Source organism: Pteropus medius, unplaced genomic scaffold (genome assembly GCF_902729225.1).
Source record: "Pteropus medius unplaced genomic scaffold, Ma_sr-lr_union100, whole genome shotgun sequence".
In the NCBI taxonomy this organism is placed as follows: Eukaryota; Metazoa; Chordata; class Mammalia; order Chiroptera; family Pteropodidae; genus Pteropus; species Pteropus medius.
Window position 1 is genome coordinate 60,084,682 of NW_024344378.1, and position 20,840 is coordinate 60,105,521.

At 34.9% G+C, this 20,840-nt stretch overlaps 1 protein-coding gene across 4 annotated transcripts in view; it reads right to left on the minus strand.

Moving 5' to 3' along the window:
- PARG (poly(ADP-ribose) glycohydrolase) overlaps window positions 1–20,840 on the minus strand; it is a 114,585-nt gene that overhangs the window by 39,476 nt on the left and 54,269 nt on the right. For all 4 annotated transcript variants that reach the window (XM_039872382.1, XM_039872385.1, XM_039872384.1 and 1 more), the window contains 3 exons: window positions 15,329–15,408; window positions 11,519–11,579; window positions 7,374–7,449 (listed from right to left, as the gene is read on the minus strand). In XM_039872382.1, coding sequence (XP_039728316.1) covers window positions 7,374–7,449; window positions 11,519–11,579; window positions 15,329–15,408 — 217 coding nt within the window. The remainder of the gene's footprint in view (window positions 1–7,373; window positions 7,450–11,518; window positions 11,580–15,328; window positions 15,409–20,840) is intronic.

Sequence of the window (20,840 nt, forward strand, 5' to 3'; positions counted from 1 at the left end):
CAGAGAACCTGGTTTAACAATAAAGATTCAATTAAATTAATATTTCTGATTTAGTCTAAAACTATACCTAAACTTTCTGTGGAGTACTAAGATGACATTCCCAAGATCCTATTAATGATGAGTTACACAATCTTCATAACAAAGCAAACTCAACTTGCCATCATTATTTATCTTAAACTTAACTAAGCACTCCAGGGTGTCCTTTGCTAGGCATTATGGGGCAATATGTTAGAAATAGTTTCTGATTTTGTCTTATTCTACCTGAAGAATTAGATTACACATGTGTACTCAGTTGTGTACATACACAGTCACACACATACCAAAAAAACAGTTTAGTAATATAAGAGAGACTTATACACTGTATAAGAAAAACAGACTCCCATGTCTCTCCTTTAATTTCACATTACTTTTAAACTCACAACACTTCTAACAAAGATACATATGGATTTCCCATACATCTGTTCTGCAACACCACCTGTGTGTCTTATAATTTAATTCAGTTCTGACACTATCTATCTGGAGTTTGCATCAGTTTCTATACACTAATAGGTTCAGTCTCACAAGACTGCCTGACTTCAGATGCCAACAGCAAGTCCTAAGTTGCCGCGTGTACTTCTAGTTGACTGGCCAACTGGGGTGCCCCATGACTCCCTCCTGCAGTTTGATAATTTGCTAGAATAACTCATATAACTCAGGGTAACACTTACTTACATTTACTGATTTTTTAAAAAGATATAATAAAGGATACGGATAAACAGTGAGATGAAGAGATACACAGGGCAAGGTATGTGGGAAGGGGCACAGAGCTTCCCAGTAAGTCGCTCTCTCTACAAGTCACTCTCTTAGAACCTCCACATGTTCATCAACCTAGAAGCTGTCTGAATTCTGTACTTTTGGTGTTTTTAAGGAAGCTACAGCATATAGTCATGATCGATTATTAACTCAGTCTCTAGTCCACCTCTCTTCCCCAGAGGATGGGAGGTTGGGTGCAAAGTTTCAAGCTTCTAATCATGGCTTTGTTTTTCTGGTGACCCTATCCTGAAGTTATCAGGGAGCCCACCAAGTCACCTCAATAGAAAAAAATACACTCTTATCACCCAGGAAATTCCAAGGGATTTAGGAGCTCTGTGTCAGGAATGGGAATCAAAAACCAAATATTAGAACAGACGATGTTTCTAGTACTCTTATCACTTAGGAAATTACCAGGGTTTTAGAAACTCTATGCCAAAAACTGGGGCCAGAGAACAATAATGTACATATTTTTTTCTATTATTTCACATATACTTTCAGACTATTTTCAAATATGAGATTTCTTAAAACTTGTTTGTGTTCTCTACATCAATTATGATATTAAATGATAATCTGAAGCCCATTTTACAAAAGAGTAAAACAAGAATATGAATCCTTTGATAAAGAAAACTATATGTGAAAAGACAGAAATTAATAGAAGGCAATGTCGTCTTTTTTCGCTATAGAAGAAATTAGAAAATACTGAAAGTTATAACTGGATAAGTTCCTGAAATGAATTACCACAGAGAATGATATCTATTTAGGTTTATATTCTGACATACTAAATCAATGCTAAAGAACAGAGTAACTCTTTAGTTTACATAGAAAAATAATTTTGGTTAAACTAGTCCATTGATTACTTATGAAATAATAAGGTTTTTATGAATTGGGTGACTTATGGATTAAACTGTTCAACAAATATTGACTGAATATTGTACTGGGAACCACAGGATATAAATATGAGCAAGACATGGTTCCTAGTTTCACAATATTTAGAATGTAGATGGGAGCTAGGCACATAAACAGAACGATAAAATGATTATTAAAGAACTTATTCGTATTTGATACTAATACAAAATAATTCCCAAAAATACAACTGATTAAAATTAGAGCATGGGGAGAAGGACAGGGAGCATTATAAGAAGGTATGTCATTCAATCTGGATTTTGCTGACATTTAGGCTGAGGGAATAGCTTCACAAGGACATAGGAAAATCCAAATGTAAAGTGCTGTCTGAGGAGAGCCATAAGCAGATTTCTCATGCCTGCCTGCAATGTAGTATATATGGAGGGTTACAATTGGTGATGAGGTGGTCTGGGGTCCAGGAAATTTTTACTTAATTCTGAAGGTTCTGGTAAAGATTCTAAAAAGAAAACTAACAACAAAGGCCCTATGTTTTAGGAAGATAATTCAGGCTAGAATTTAAAGAATGAACTGGAAAAATATAAAATTAAAAGCAGAGAGGTTGATTAGGTGATCACTGAATAGTTTATATAAACACTACTGGAGCCTCAAATAGGTCAGTGGGAAAGAAAGCAAAGGAAAGAGAGATCAAGCAGAGAAATAAAATAGAAACACTTGAAAACGGAGAGACTGGCTAAGCATAATGGTATGGCAAATACAAATGAGAAACAAAGTTTGAGATCATCCAAACTTAATTTTTACTGGAACAAGGTACATAGCTAAAATAGAAAGATAAGCCCTATTCAACTTATGTGCTACTTGGCAAAGATAAATGTAATACATTTAATGTGTATGCAATTATTCACTTTTGAATAAAAGACCAACATTTATTAACTTAAAGATATGCATAGAAAATATGCTAAACTCAATTATGTCTCTCAAAGTAGAAGACTTTTAAAAAATTAAAGTTTCTACTACTTAAAAAGTTCTTAATAAAAAGCTATTACATGTGAGAAACCTGTTCCAGTACATGAAAACAAGCATGTGAGTGCTTCTTTATTTTTAGCCATTTTCTAACTCGCTTTAAAGTTACTTGTTTGGATTTCTCAGTGTCTGAATTATAACTTGATGAAAAGAGAGAGATGATAACACTCCTTAGAGAGGTTTTGTTGTTACTGCCATTCAGCATAATATAATTTATATGCTACAAAAGGAGCTTTGTGGCACTGCAATACAATATTCTCTGATCTCCTGGAGATACAAGGCATGAGTAGGGAGAATAATTATTGAAGCCTTTATGGTATTTTTTTAATGTACCAAGGTTCACATTTCATTTATAATATATTCCAGGAAGTGGGGAGAATCTGAACCTTGAATGTTGTTAAATAATTCCCTGTTGGATTGGAAGGTCAGCATTCCTGTCGTGCTAACTAGCAACAGCTTTGTTGATTTCATGTGTGTTAAGACTCCCTCAGCTAATCCAATATTTTAATATAGGAAAGAACGTCATCAAGATAGAAATGTGAGGAAAAAGTAATATTCGCTTGAAATAAATGTTAATCGTATTTTTTGCAGGAGTCAGGGGAGGAATGATGTAGATGATAGAGGCTTTGCTCATCTCTCTTGCGACTAAATCTAAGTTGCGACAGAAACACGGAGCAAACAAGGAAAGTCACCTGGGATCTAGACAAACAGAGCACTATAACTAGAGAGAGAAATAATTAATCAGCCTGCAATGGTAGAAGGTAGGAGCGGACGAAGACCGAAGGCTGCCTGGTCCCAAGCGACTGAGTGGAACAGAAGAAGCTGCAGCAGCAACAGCCAGCAGCTGTGGATGCCTCTTAAAGGGGCTGTGCCCATGAATGGACTTTTGTGGTGACGGACCTGCTGGCTCTGAGCATCAGCGCCCAGTCGGCGGCTCGGGTGCCACCAGAGACTTACAGAGGAGCACCGAGTTGTCGGAGTGAGGGACGGAGGCGAGGCTCTCTCCTGGGGAGAGGTGCAGACAGTATTCATTGTTCCTCTGTTCAGCCCTCCACCTCCCAGTGTGTGGACTCAATGCTGCCATAGCTAAAACATCAAACTGGTGAACAGAGGTCACTCTGCCCAGAGGATTCCCTGAAACTCCGCCTCCCACAACTTGCGGCCACACCCAAGCCACATCCAGGTGTGTCCTCAGCTAATCAGGTGCACCTTGCTGAGCAGCGCCTAGACTCACACTGGAGGCAGCTGGCCTCGGTCTCTGGTGTGGTTTCCTGAGGCAACTATAAGCACAGCATCTGTGGATTGCTTGCTGAATCTTGACAGGTGGCCCTGGAGAGGCACAGGCTGGGGCTAAACTTGGCCTGCAGCTGAACTCCTCTCAGGATTGTGCCACCAGACACCTACTATACACAAAGAGACACTAATAAGACTGAGAAACTTAGGAGCTTTGCTTAGTACATAGAAGCAGACACAGAAGGCAGCCAAATGGGAAGACAAAGAAGCAGAAACCATATGAGAGAACAGAACAGAGATCCAGGAATAATGGAGTCAAGCAATCTAACAGATGCAGAGTTCAAAATGCTGGTTATAAAGATGCTCCATGAACTTAGGGGAAGTGTAGATGAATTCAGTGACAACTTTAACAAAGAGATAAAAAGCATAAAAATAGAAATGGAAATTATAAAAGGGAATCTGTCAGGAATGAGGAATACATTATTTGAGATGAAGAGTGTATTAGATGGAATAAACAGAGTAGATAAAAAAAAGAAGAGGATCAAAACACCGATATAGAGATAGGAAGCCAAGGATAATCAATCAGAATGGCAAGAAAAAGAAAGCCAAGACTATAATAATAATTTAAGGAGCCTATGGGACACTGCTAAATGTAAAAATATCCGTGTCATAGAGGTACCTACCTGAAGGAAAACAAGACGCTGAAGAGCTGTTTGAAGAAATAATGATGGAAAACTTCTCTCACCTGGTGAAGGAACTAGACATACAACCCCAGGGAGCTCAGAAAGTCCCAAGAAAGAAGAACCCAAAGAGGCCCACGCCAGGACACATCATAATCCAAATGCCAAAGGTTAACTACAAAGAGAGACTCTTAAAAGCAGCAAGAGAAAAGCAGTTAGATACCTACAAGGGAGCACCCATAAGACTGGCAGCTGATTTCTCAAAAGAAACCATGCAGGACAGAAGGGCTTGGCACAAAATATCTAAAGTGATGAAAACCCAGGATCTACAACCAAGAACTCTTTATCCAGCAAAGTTATCATTTAGAGTCGAAGGACGATAAAGAGCTTCCCAGACAAAATAAGCTAATGGAATTTCAACATCAAGCCAGTATTACAGGAAATTTTGGAGAGACTTCTTTAAGAAGAAACAACATGTATCAAAAACAGGAATAAAGAATGGTAATAACTACATTCCTATCAACAAGTACCTCAAATGGAAAAGTGCTCCAACCGAAAGATACGGTGGCTGAAAGGATAAGAAAACAAGCCCCTTACATATGCTGCCTACAAGAGACTCATTGCACGTTAAAAAACACACATAGACTAAAAGGCAGGGGGTGGAAAAAGATATTGCCTTGATGGACCTAGAGGGTATTGCGCTGAATGAAATCGGTTAGATAGAAAAAGACAAATATTGCATGATTTCACGTCCATGTGGCATCTAAAGAACAAAATCAACAACAAAAATGGAAATGAACTCATAAATACAGAGAATATTTTGAGGGCTACTAGATGGGAAGGGGGTTGGTTAGGGGAACGGCAAAAGAAAGGCAAATGGATTAAGAGGTACAAATGGATAGTCACAGAATTGACATGGAGATGTAGAGTGTAGCATGGGGAAGATGGTTAATAATGTTGTAATAAATATGTAAGGGGGAAGATGGGTACTAGATTTTGTGGGGTGATTGCTTTGCAAGTTATGTGAATCTCTGATTACTATGCTGTACAACTGAAACTGGCATGTTATTGTATGCCAACAATTGAAAAAAAAAAAATCTCATTGAATTGTACAACATAAATACGAGCAATTGATTGTCTATTATATTTCAATAAAGCTGGAGGAAAAAAAAAAGCCTTTGGAGCTCAGCCCAAAGGGTTCGATGGTGTTTCAGCTGTTCTCTTCCAGCTCCAGAAGGGCATTTGCTGTTATCATCAATGATCATTTCCATTCCAAGTCCTTGCTATGCAAGAGTGTGGGCTGCCTGGCCAACACTGGACTCTCACCATCATAGCCATACTGGCCAGAAGACTGGCTACAGAGGTTTTGGAAAAAGAGTGCCTTGGTCCTAATAGACTGTGCCTTATTAAATTCTAGATCTTTAAAAGAAAAAATAAATGTTAACTACATTAGAAATTATTGTTTTAAATAGATTTAAAATTATTATTTTAAATCAAAGAAAAGGTACTGATTAAATACAAATTTAAAACAATTTTAAGTACAGGACAAATATTAATTCAGTTATCCTAAGTATTTTTGTTTACAATCTCAAATAATCACTATGAGGTGATTTAAAACAAAAACATAACTTGCCTATTTGAAGATTTCAAGTACAAATATGTCTAAATAAAAGGCAATTCTAAAAAGAATCTGTATTAGACACTAAGAGCATCATATAACTAGCCAAATGCAAATCAGTCTAGTCATTTGACAATAAACATTGTTATTCAAACAAATCAGTCCATTCTCTGTCAAGCGCTTTGTTTAGCTTCTGACTTAATGTATGCATCAAATAAGGATCCAAGAAGAAAAATCAGCTATTCCCAGTATAAATGAAATAATGTACAAGATTCTTTCAAAGAAAACTGAGATTACAATGCTCTTATAAATGAGATAAGAACACAAATCACTAACATTTCTTTCTGATTGATAATTTAAAGGAAAGATCACTATAAAGCAAAAGGAAAACACATGTTCAGGTTAGGTGTTACATCATTTTAAAGCTAGATATACAGAGTGTTTTACTTGTAAATTCCTTTTTACAAATTATATATATATATATATATGTGTGTGTGTGTATATATACACATGTGTATATATATATACACACACACACACATATACACACACACACATATATACATATATATATATATATATAGGCAGTAACACAGATTAATAACAAAGTTTGGAGAGATGGACAAAATTAACCTACTCTAAAACAGGAAAAAGACATCAAGCATAGTGTGCCTAAAACAATTATATATGAGAGAAAGGACTTTCTTATCAATCAGTTTTAGACATCTGCCTCCTAGTCCCAAACAAGGTTGGTGGCAGAAAAACATCTCAAACTGGTCATCATTTAGGGCAGAGCAAGAGCCTTTAAAGAAAAAGAACAAAACTGGTGACAGCTTGTCAAGACCATACCCTGGGAACTTCCTCCACTGTCAATCCACAATCTACATCTGAACCAAGAGGCCTGATGTTGTCCAGATCTTGGGATTTTCTGTCAAAGGCTTTTTAAAGAGGCACATGTAAGAAATAGAGAACACACACTGGGCAAGTAACAATATTACCAAGGCTGTCAAGATGATCTGTTTGGTGTTTTTCTCCATTCTGCTATCATGCTTCTTTGCATTAAATCAGCTTAGGAGATAAATAAACAGCTTTTCAAACTCCTTTTGCTGTCAGAAGCTTGACAAGAGAAAGTCCCAAACACACACACAATGCTGTGATTGACCTACCTGTAGCATGCCTTGACCATTTCCTTCTATGGTACCTTCATAAGTGACATGCAGTCGAGTCAGGGGTTTTTCACATCTATGATTTAAAAATATATTCCCTTATTTATTTTTTAATGGCAAGTATTTCATTACAGAAAAATCTGAAAATATACATTAGCTACATAAAAAAAATTAGAATCACTCCAAATCTCAAAAGCCAGAAATAGATTCCTACTGTTAACTTTCTTAGTATATGTTCTCCCATTTTCTTATTCTAATATAAAAAATGTACATATTTAAATTAAAATGCGATAATATACTGTTTTGAAACCTATTTTTCACCTACAAAATATCAGTTTCTCCTCTTTAAGATTTGAAAACTTCTCAAATTATAAAAAGATTAAGATCTATAAAATTTTATTATTATGTTAGATTGTCAACCTAAGGAAAAATATAGAAACACTTTAGAATAAATCATATATGATTCTCAGATAGGCTTTATTTTCATTCGTCGATAACTGTATGTGTATGTGGGTGGTCTTAATGAAAATACATGACACAGAAATTCTGATCTATGATATTTTTATATTAATAAAATTGACAGATGAATCTAGTATCTGTAAGTCACAACTATTTTCTTTCATTTTTATACACCATGGCAACTAAGTTGTTTATGGCATACAAGACATGCCACCCCAAAATAAGGCACCTTGGCATACTGAATATTTTAAGCTGAAGAAGCCTGAGAGAATGGCAGAACCAAGATGGTCACCTGGACCCCGCCGCCCCCTTTCCCTGAAACAGGCCATAAAACCCTCTGTGAGCGGTACCCTCCCTATAGCCAAAGGTAAAGAGAAACCTCATCTTAGATGACAAAGGGATCCCAAGAAAAATCATAACAGGCCACCTAACAAACACGCCACACTGTCTCTCTCAGTTTACCTCAATAATTCATACTCCTTAACCTATTCTATTTCTCCATGACTGCTCTTCATCAAACCTAGCATAAGAGTACAAAAGTAATCTGCCCAAGGCTAGGTTTGGGTATTCATTTCCTTATGAAGGCTCCCATGTCATGTAAAACTTATGTAAAATAAATCTGTATGCTTTTCTCCTGTTAATCTATCTGTCTTTGTCAGTTTAATTTTCATATCTAGCCAGGGACCCGAAAAGTGTTTATCTGGTTTACATTATATTAAAAAACCAATTCCATTTTATTAATAGCATTTGATAACATTTTTCCTTAGTAGATGTTCTCTCAATTACTTACAGAATAAAATATAAATTATAATAGAAAGTAACAGATGAGACCCAAACCCCTAACTTGTATAAGGATGGAACTAATTTTGGGGGGAGGGGAATTATATATTTTTTAAATCAATTACATACTTTTAAAAACAATTTAGATAGGGAAGCGCTATTTACTTACTGGGATTTGCTTTCTGCCTGGTTTCAGTAAGTCCAAATACATTTCTGGTTCGGCTTCAATCCAACAGATTTATAGCCTTAAACTTGGAAGGTAATTTAGTATAGGTTTTGTTCTAAGAACTTTGTTTGTATTATTTTTTAACTCATTTAATCCTCACAATAACCCTATCACTACCTTCTTTTACAGATGGGAAGACAATGCAGAGGAAGCAGTTAAGTAATCTGCTCAAGGCTAGTAAATATGAAGCAATAAATATTTAAACCCAGGTAGCCCAAGTCAATGGTCCAAGCTCTTACTTAACCAGTATGCTATACTTTTAGAAAAATTACCTTCCAAATCCCACTTTCCTAGCCATTTTATTCCAAGGGAGACCACCTTTGAGGATACTACTGAAACGATACAGCAGCATGAACCAGAAATCTCTGGTTTGTCAGTCAGGACTTCAAAACAGAAATCTCAACTGTTGTCAATAATTCGCCATGTCAAATTATAGCACAGTTCTCAATAAAATTATGAAATTGCTAGAAACTTTTTTAAAAATCATCTTCCAACTTCCTGACAGGTCTCCTTTCTGGCCCCAGCAAATCCTCCATTCCACTGCCCCAGGAATCAAAGACATAGCCTGTTCTGGCTCTCTGTGATTAACTAAGCCTGACTAAGGTATTTACTGATAATCACAGGGGTAACTAAAACATGCCAGAAACTTGGAAATCAGAAAAGGCTCCAACTTCCTGGGACCTGTTTAGCCCCTTACTCTTGGGAATACCAACAATCCTCATCTCTTCTTCATCCTCCCTGTTTAAGTGAATGCATGTTTCTGGTTCTCTGAAATCTGGGAGATTGAGTTTAGTTACATTCAACTCATTTATGAAGCAGCTAAAACAAAACAGAGATCCAAAAATATTTTTTTAAGTTAGAAAGGTTACCAAGTTAAATTCTGCCTATCAAAGTTAAAAGAAATATCTAGATCTTACTTAAGGGTAAAGTTAACAGACAGAACAGCCTCGTAGATCTCTGTATTTTGATCTATCCCTTCTGTCCCAGGTGGTAATATACAAATAAGTGTCCTTTCACACTACAACCAAATGAATGTCAGAGGCAGTGTACAGATCCTGAGCTGAATTAAAAACAAGCCCTCTGAATGATCTATAAAATCTATACCAAAATGACGTGAACAAAATACTTGTATTCCTACTAGAGACTAATAGAAGAGCTAAGAAAAGCAATCCTCTGTACTTTGGTCTGGGTGAATAATATAGCAGATTGTTATTTTTAGTTCTAGGCACCATATGTTAACAGGAACCAATGGCCTGGGATGTGTAGAGAGCAGAGATAAAGGGTTTAGAATTCCTATTACATGTGAAATAGAAGAAATGAGTAATTTTAGTATGTACCTGTGTGCATTGTTAGAGGTGGGGTGAGTCAAAAAAGCATTAAGATACATGAAGGAGGGCTGAATGTTAAAAAAATAAATAAATAAATAAAATTATTGTAGTTCCAGAAGGAAGAACCAAGAATGGAGGTGGAATTATTAAGAAAGAATTTTTTAGTGAGTGAAAGTATTAGATAATAATTTAAGAGGCCAACTGAGGTGAAACAGTGAATTTCCCATCACTGAAGCTGTCTAGTCTCTGTCATAAGTATTATCAAGTTGATTGATATTTTTAGTAGGCAGCTGGATCAGATGACTTCCTGGGGTCCCTTTCATCTCTAATATGCCATGATTCCGAAATACTGTACATGTTTTCTTCATTTGTTTCAATTTTGTTTTCGTTTTTCTTTTATCTACTTCTATTAATAATCATCTCAGCCATGCAGTCAGCCTCCTAAATAAGTTTGCTTTTCTTTCACTGCACAAATAAGCATCGCTAATGAATAAAAACACCATGGGAATGCCACCTAAACAGATATGCCTTCTCAAGTTAACTCCCTTTAGAGTGAGTCCCTTTCATCACTAATTCCAAACAAAACAATTACAAACTACAATAAAAGTTATTAGCAAGTGAAAATGAGAGGCATGGTTAACATGAATGCACACCAAAAATACTGCATTTAGTATGTCTGATCATGTCCTCATGTACATTGAAAAAATTGATCCATTCTCCTTTAAGTGCTTTGGGGCTTTGCTCTAGATTAGAAAATGTGTTAACTATTAAGAAATCTGAATCAACTCAGACTGATTATTTTCTCCTCAGTAATTTTAGATAAATAATAATAATAAAAAAACCTGTGAATTAGCAACTTCCACAGATATGCCAATGGACAACCAGATTTAGAAATTCTTGTCCCTCACACAAATTCTACATAATTACTATTTACATTTTAGTTTAATAAGAATATTAAAAAATTTTCCTAATCTTGTCCTTCAGGAAGAAAAGCCATAAAATACAAACACTAACCAAAAAAGGAGAGTAAAGAGGAGCATTATATATTGGTGTTCCATTTAATATTAGTATCTTCACACATAAAACTCCTTAATTCTAAATAGGACTTTGTTTCACAAGACAAAAATAAGGCAAAAGAATAGACGTCAAAAGGTTGCAGACTTTTATTTAAAAGGCACAAACTTTCTAACAAGTGCTATCAATGGATTGATTGCTTATGAGAAGAAATTCCCTAGCACTAGGGCAATTAAGAGACTGGAAACCCATCTTTTAAGGCGCTGTAAATTAAAACTTCTAGTGGTAAAAGTGTCCTTCTAATTCTAAGATTCCAGGATTATTTTTATTATTATTACCTTTCCCACTCTGGAAAATCTTCAAGGCTCTGCCTTGTAAATGTCACCAACCCAGTAGGTTCTACAAAAGCAATAAAAGAAAAAACACACCCAGAATAAGTTTCAATTTTAAAAAGATTATATATATTCAGTAAAAGAATGGGTCTAACAATGGCTATAAAACTAATCAGGAAATATCAAACCTAGTGTTATAATACAACAGAAGACTGATTTAAAATAATATCCTTATAGTAGGAAATCTTTCTATGAAACAGCCCTCACACTAATACACAAAACTATACAAACAACAGCAAAACACTAAGAGAATTTGAGCACTGGTGCTTTTTAGTGACATTTTCCAAACTGTATATATTTTAAAGAAATAATTGGGGCGGGCGGGGGAAGGTGTATAATGGGTGTAGCTTATACAACAAAAACAAATCTAAATTTTAATCCGTAGACTCCTTCTCAAAGATGAACTTCAACCCTACACCTAAACACTGGTGAATGTAGACATATTTATGTGTTTTATAATGAAATAAAATGTCTAGGATTAAAAGAGAAAATTGTTGGCATGCCTCTGGAGTTGACACAGCCAAATCCAGGGCTTAGATGATATGCAGTTGCTCTACTTATAAGGCTCCTTAGCCAGAAGGCAGAATTACTTTGAGAAGACAGATGACATAGTTTTCAAGGAGCAATAGATATGAGAGGATAAAAACAGTATAATTTTAGAAGATCCTTTTTTGTTAGTTTTCCTTTTTAACTAGTGGTGAAAACAACAAATAAATCAGCTGGCCAAAAGTAATCTGTTGATTCCAATCAAAGAACAAACTAAAAAGGCCAGATTCTTTGTTTTCTTCTGTTTAAAAGAAAAAAAGAAAGCATTAAGTAAAGAGAAATATGTCAGGAACTATTAGCGATAATGGTGGTAGAGTCCAAATGAAAACTGAGCAATCATTTCATTCCTCTGAATAATTCCATATTTCTCTGCTTTCAGTCAAAAGCAGTAACAACTCAAAAATCATATGGAGTAGTTATATTAGAAAATAGAATTTTGTTAACTTGGGTTATAAAGTATTCTTTAAAAGTCTAACTTTCTTTAAAAGACAATTGGACAGCACATTTAAAACTCACAAGAGGTCAAACAATTCAAACACTAGTGAAGTAATTCTATTAACGGGAAACTAAGGTCTGTATCATCTTTCAGTAGCTTAGCAGAGAAGTAAGAACATTAAATATGCTTCATACACACCAGGAGAGACCAAAAGAAATTCATAAATAAACACTGCAAAGCAAAAGAAAAGGCAGAAAACCATGGCTCTTTAGATATAATAACAAAAATACTTTGAGAGTATGCCTATTATCTTTCTTCCATGAAAAGGTACATTTCATGCCAGAATAGGTTATTTAGGTTAATCAAATATTTCCTTTAATAAATCACAATATATACTGCATATGAATCATCAATTTTTAAATACTCCATCTACAAAATTCTTTATCTAAAACTATACTGAAAATAATTTAATTCAGAAAGCTCTTTAAAATCTTTCAGTCTCAAGATCTTCATTGCAAAAAAATATTGATGTTTGACAACAATGAACAGTTGATCCTGATGGAATTATATTTTATCAATTCTAAAAAGCACATTTTTTCAGGTATTAAATTTCCAAAAATGGGATATATCTTTCATTGTCAAAGGTATCTAATCATTGTTATTGGTTTGGATTAAAGTTGAATTTTTCTGTAGAAGACATGCATCCGCTACTGCTGTCATCTGACAGCACCACTGACCTGAGATCAGTGTGAATTAAATCCTCTGTTGCAGGTTTTTGTGGATCACACTGCTAATATGACTTCAGACCCCAAACTTGGGCTGGTGGTTCAAATTCTCATGGGAGATATTTTTGTCCCCTCTCTACCTAGTTCCAAGGATGACATTTTCAGTTTGTTTATAGTCCCTTTTCTGCAAGGCCAGGTTAACTTCTCATTTATCCTTAGATTAAGGGTACAGACCTTTGGTATACCAGCTTTATAAGAAAGGTCTCCTATGACTCCTCATCCTGAGTTTTTTCCCTTCTTAGTGGTATATAATATAATGGTATTTCCCATCATCTATGATGTCCTAGATTTGATGAAATATATGATACTTTTAAAACATTTCTATATTTTTAATATAGTTTCTATTCAGTAGACTCCCCAACTTCTACATAAAGTAATCATTAAATCGCAAATCTTTCTTATTCCACTTATTTTCTCCTTAAACCTGTAGCTTTACATCCTGAAAACCTACAGCATGTTCACTATATTTCCACAAAGAACTAAATTACCATGTATAGTGAAAAAGCCAGAAGATAAAATGTCTAATTACAATATATTTTTCCAGCGTGACTCATTCCTAATACTCATGATGGTTTATAAATTTCTAGTTGAAAAAAACAAAATTTTAGCTTTTTTCCTCAAATTATTTAAAATCCTGAAACAGAAAGACAAGTTAGCCTTTAGAGAGGATATCATGATTTGATTCAAAGGACAGAAAGTAAACTCTGAAAATTACTTAGGTATAATAATGGAATTCATTCTACTTAGATTTAGAATAGCAAAAAATGTACTCATTTTTGTGATAAAGTATTACAAATTCTAATTTGGTTTAATGTATCATATGTTTCAATGAGCCTTCATTTTCCTTAATATTTCATTTAGTACAGAGCACAAAACTAAAAATTGATAAGCTGAGAAATAAATAACCTTCTGTTAAAGAAGCATATCATTTTCCCCTTGAATTCCAAAATTCTGATAATTGATTCCTTTCAAAAAATCTGAACAATGTCCAATAATAACAATACATTCGGGGTGGGGGGGAGGAGTGCCAAGTACACCATAATGGGAGATTACTTACTAAAGGAAGGATATGAGAAAAATAACCTTAAAATGATTCAATGATGTAAGACAATCCTACAACCTGGATGACCAGAAGTGAAAAGAATTCATTTCACTTGACCAGAGTTGACCTAGCAAAAGCAAACTTTTGAGATGTTCTGGTTTTCTTTATAACCAATTTGCAGAAAAGGCTACCCATTGATAATAGTTAACATTTATTAAGCATGTAACTTCTCATTTAATATTTATAACTACCCTATGAAGTGATTATTATTATTATTCTATTTTACAGATGAGGAAACTGAGACTTAGATATGTTAAGAAACTTATCTCTGGCCACTCAGCTCCTAGGATAAGAGTGGCAATGCCAATCTAGAATCAGCTAGTCACCACCTGCACTGGTTAGATATTTACCACCACTGCCTCAGTTGTTACCATTAACCTCAGGGAAAACAAGATGGCTGAGATCCAACAGAGGAAGACTGACATGTGAACATTAAGTACAACACTGTTTTATAAGAACTCTACAAAGAGTTTAAAGGAGGCATAAAAGAGAGGGATCTGTAGGAAGGTAACGAATTAGTGGACCTCTACAAATAAACTAATTGCAGAAGTCAATGCTTCTTTAAATAAAGAACACCCAAAATGTATTTTCTGGTCAATTTACTTTCTTTTGAAAGTATTAATTTATTGACTTTATTCATGTAAATCCATTAGGGTATGTTACACTGGTCTAATTTCAGGGTATGCAAACCCCACACACATTCATAGCACACATTTATGCATATACTGAACATACGCCAAAAAAAATCTAGATTATAATACTGGATTATTTAGTTTGGGCAAGAAGGTGCACTTTGAACAGGAAGGTATACTTTGAACACAAAATATTCTTGATCTGAACTGTCCCCATCAGTGATAAACATTATAGAAAGAATGAAAGAAATTTACTTTTCTCTGTGACTCTTCTGAAGTAGCAGAAAAGCGTTTTAAGTTTCTCTGGTTTTCTTGATGAACGTCCTTCAAACAACCTGAAAGAGACCAAAAATAAGAGGATGAAGGACAATTTAAAATGCCTTAATGATTCACAAAAAACTAAGTCTATATTGCTACTAAGTAATAAAAGAAGTAATTCTTCCAGAATGAGATCTGGAGAGGACTGAAACCAACTAGAAGCAGGCTTCTTAAAAGGTGTTCAAGTCATATGGTGCTCTCTAACCACGACTCTCCAATATATCTTCCTCGAGGGAGAAGGCACCATCTGGTCCCCCAAAGTCAATTAGGCCAGTGAGTTAATGCTTGATCATTTTCCCAATGGCAAATACTACTTATAATTCACAAATTTACTAGGTAGTTAAATGAATGAACAAAAATGGTATCTGAAAAAACCCTACGATTGTTTGTGTTGTAGGGGTAGTGGGGGAGGTGACAACAACAACAACAACCACTAGCAGGATGTTGGGGGACTAACCAACCTTGGTTAAACAAATATACCATTTGCATGGCAATCAAAACAATGCCAACTCTATGTCATCTAGTTTCCAGTAACCTGGACTTGTACTTCTTAATTTAGTTTTTTTTTGAAATGATGTGGCATTGTTATTGGTAACACATAATGCAATTTATCCTGAGGAAAGAAAAGCAGGGCTTTGGAAGCATATGACTGAGTAAGTTCTTCACTAAAAGATTTCAAACACAAAAGCATGCTTTTAGGCACAATATTTAGCTTTCCAAAGGCATTTAAAAATTATAGAGAAATTCCGTGGCTATAAATGATGTGGTATTATTCATCTGTCTCTAGTCATATACCCTGGCTTTAAAACCAGAACGCTTCAAGTAAAAGTTCACTTTAATAAGTACCAAAATGAGGAAAAATTTTCATGATTAGAAAAGCAGGCTTATGTAACTTTGCAGAGGGAAAAAGTTAATTCCATGAGAAAATTCTATTGAGCAAGTGAAATGAATTAGGAAAAGGGAAGGAAATGCAGATTTCAAATGACTAATTTTAGTGACCTGAAATTCTGAGAAAACAATTTATTTGAATATTTATTTCCTGAAAAGAATACTGTCAGAAAGCATTTTAACCAAATCCAAAATCTAATTGATTTTTTAGAAATTAAATTTTTAATAGTCCTTTGTAATATTTTTTACTCATCTAAAGGATCTTCTTTATCTAAAACGTTTATTATAAATACTCTTAAAAATCCAGCTGCCTACCAAAAGAAAGGATCTTTGAGAGTACAAGTTTCAGCTTAGTTCCTTTTGCAACACATCAACCAGAACAGTTTGTTTAAATAAGAATGACAGTCAAAATGAAAAAGCTACTTGGCAGTTTAATTAAGCATCCTGTAAGATTACTAAATAAATACCGTGGGATCCATTGCAAAATTCTTTTCTAGGTTCGCACTTAGTAAAGGAAAGCAGTATTGATATAAAAAGACAGCCATCACCTTTTTTTAGAGATGAATCTATGTACAATATAATTCAATTTAGGGGGAAAAGTTCCTATTCCACAGAACTGTTGCATTATGAGGAGAAAATGGCTGTTGCCCTTAAGAATTTCCAAAACATAAAAAATGTCCCTAGCTTCTCCATATAGTCAGCTCTGTGTAAAATCTCTGTGTAAGTTCATAAATTTCATAATAACCATGATGACAAATTATTAACATTAGGAGCCTCTTAGGACTACAGATTTATTATCCTCATAATATCGACTTTCTTAAAGATTATGTGGCTGTTATTATCACCCACTACAAATGAGCAGCAGTGTTTATTTTTGAGGTCCAAACCTTAGAGGTACAAATCAAGGAGAATCTATTCACTGCCCCCAAAACTAATTTCATATCACTATGTAACCAAATATGCTTTCCCATCTTCCTGATAGAGCAGAGAAGTGTGCATGGGATGGAGGTGGGGAGGAAAGGGGGAGGTATTGAGTAAGTCAGGGGATATGACATAGGTTTAAAACCTTTGTGTCAATTCTCAGACTTTGCTGCTGTGAAACTTTATAGCACTATGTATAGCCACCCAAATAAAATGAATTTTCCTCGTATGAAAACAAGTAAAAAAATAACATAAAAACACAGGCAAACAGCATGAGTGAAAGTTATCACAAGAGTGATATATTATCTAAGGGACAGCTTTTGGGAGGGAGGAGGAAGACAAAGGAACTGAGGATGGTGCACCAGAAAGGAGAGACAGAAAGATAGAGCAGGGAAGACAGAGAAGAGATCGACAGAAATGGGCTGGAGATAAAGTAAGGGTATGAGAAAAAGAAACTTACACAGAGAGAAAGACAGACAATGAAAAAAAGACAAGAGACTCAAAGAGAATGAGGTCTTCTCATAATAATCAAGCACCATCCAATTTTTTAACTTTTCAACACCATTTTTTTTTAATTTAGATTTTCAAGTACTAGGTATGAATATTTGAAGGCATATTTCGAGTCAGCAGGTGTGTATGCACACATATGAAAATAAAGTAGGCCATAATAACCCCTCTCCACATAGGGAAGACATTTTGGCATTTAACTGAATGATAATTATAGATTATGAAAGAACGCAAACAGAAAAAAAGCTAGTCTGACAACCTCTCTTTTGTTCTAAATAAAAGTTTTTATTTTTAAGGGAATAAGTCAATCAAGGGTCAGATATTTATTAACCGGTGTTTTTCTTTCCATACGCATAAAGAGAAACAGAGATTAATAAAATCTTTCCCTAAATGGCATATTGATAACATTACTGGAATTGGATTCTAGACACACACCCACCATGTGATTTCAAGTTCAGGATTAATCCCATTAGTATACAGTAAATCAAACCAAAGCATTATAACCTCCACTTTAAAATGGAAGCAAATGATAATCCGGAACTCAGCCAGAAAGTCATTCTTGGCTTTTCTGTGAAGCACTCTGCCATATGGCTCCAGCAGCATTTTCAATCCAGGGAAGAAGCAGATGTAAAAGCCTCCTGGGCTGACCACTGCTGCAGCCCACAATTAATCTCTGACCATCAGTTTCTAAGCAATCTTAGAAGCATCAATGCTAATCACATTGGAAGCCTTTATATGAATGTTTAGACCCTGAAAGGCAAGCAGGGGAAAAGGTCAACAGTATTTAACATAACTAAGCAGGGCTGGAAGAATACAACAATAAATTTAAAAAGGAAGACTTATTCAATTTATTGACGTCAGTATCCCACCACATACTCTTAACCATTTTTCTTATTCAATCGACTAGCTGGTCATACCTTTTTTTGAGACTAAATACACACACACACAGCTCCCAACTGCCAGAAACTATAATCATAAATAGCAACCATGTAAAAAGAAAACACAACAACAAAATGCTCTATAATCACCTTACCAAATGGCTCATCAAATTAGGTACTTGACCTTTCATAAGCTGCATATAAAAAGGGGACACTTTTGGTTGTTTTCCATTTCTGGAGTGCACTCAGAGCATTTTGCTCTTGAGAGGAAGTGAGACATAATGAAAGATCACTGAGTTTGAAAACAGGACAATATTCAAGTCCCAGTTCTGCTGATGAGTCATTTACTCACACTGATCCAATTAGTATAGAAGCTTCCCCACCTAGAAATTTCCACAGATAAACTCAAAGTGAGCTGTCAATAGGCTGCATCAATGATCACGTATAGTTGTCGTTCCTGTTGTAAGCTAGTTTAGGCTTATTAAAACACATACCATCTCAGTAAGAGGTAAGTACAGACATCCAGGCTGCTGAGGAGTACCTAAAGCAACTGTAGAGACTACCATAGGCTTTACCTGCCTTAATTAATTTTTAATGCTCTGGTGACCAAAAGAACATCCATCAGCCAGGAAGACAAGAGTATGCCTAGTTTCAAATCTTCGACAAACCTACTTAAATTCGTATTTGGTGAAAATGCTACTGAATTTAAATCTCTTATGCTCACTCTGGACTAATAAATGGCTATGGTTCATTTTACAGATCAAGAATTATTTTTAAGGATAGTTCTAATTTCTGACTAGCTTTGAGGTAAGAAGTATTAATATGGTTCATGGAAAGGGAAGCTGTATAGTAGAATGATTAAAGGACATAGCTTCTACAGGTCATTTATATTTTTCCAAGTCTAAATCCCAATTATACCAGTTAACTTGGTGAAGTAAACTACCGTCTCTAAGCTTCCGTTTCATCTGAAAAATGAGAAAAACAACAATACCTAATTTATAAGATTAACATGATGATTCAACATAGCATAGTGATAGGTACATGACAAGTACTTAATAAATATTAACTAATTTTAAGAGATAGTCTCATGCAAAAAAATATTTCGGATAATGTTGAGTAAGCACAGGTATTTGTGCTGGAATAAGGCATTACATAATGTTCAGCAAAATAAAAAACATTCATTTACATAAAATGCTTACACTGTTCTAATCCATATTCCCTTCATTAAGAAAAATGGCTCAGCCTCTTTTCCCATCAAACCTAACATGCTGACACTCAGAGGTAACCAGCTCAGTCTTCAGGATAAATGTCCATGAACAATGAAAAAGATAAAGATGCTGTTGCCAAGAAGTCCCAGTGTACCCTGAAGAAGTTCAGCTGAAAAGCACACATGCTTTAAAATGAAAACACATACTAAAATTAACGAATTCTGGTAATTGGTGGCAGGATATAGGAAGTTACAACAGCCAAGCTTCCCAAGACTTGACTTCAAGCTGTCAATCATCCCAAACCTGCAGCCCATTTTACTGTTGAGAGAAAGCTGTTAGTATTACAGGTGCCCTGTCCTCAGAAGACCCTGTGGACTATCCTTTTACATGCTGAATGGAATAGTTAGGGTGAAAGAGTGGTAATGATACTGTGTCTACAGGGCTATAAATAAGAAGCTACCCACACTAGCTCTTTTGGAAAGACTCAAAAAATCTGTGAGATTCCAAAAATTACAAAAATCACCCACTCTTTTTATTAACTTTGTCTTCTGCTCCATTTCTAGTAATTGACACGTTCCTTCTCTTAAACTATTTTTTCTTCTGATTATAAAACTAATATATGCTCATTATAAAGTCTGAAATATATAGAAAATGATAAAGTAAATGTGTCAAATGTTTTTATCTCACCGCCGATGATAATCATATTTTGATTCATTTTCTTGTCAGTCTAGTTCCATGTTCATACATACAGATGTGAATACAGCAGTAGTATATTGATACAGATATTTTTAATTGAGATTGTATTACATTTACAATTTTTTATTTCTTGTTAAAACCTACAATTGCTGATTCTAATCTAATCACGCTTAACCTTCTGCTCCCTTTCTTGTGCTTTTTCTTGTTTTACTAATGAGGACTGTATTATAGTTATCCACAGAGATCTTTAAGCTTTTCTGAGGAAAGTGCTAAAAACTTACCAAAGTTATCTCTAAAGTTATCTCTAGACTAAAGTTATCTCTGAGAAGTTTAAATACTGAATTTTTAATG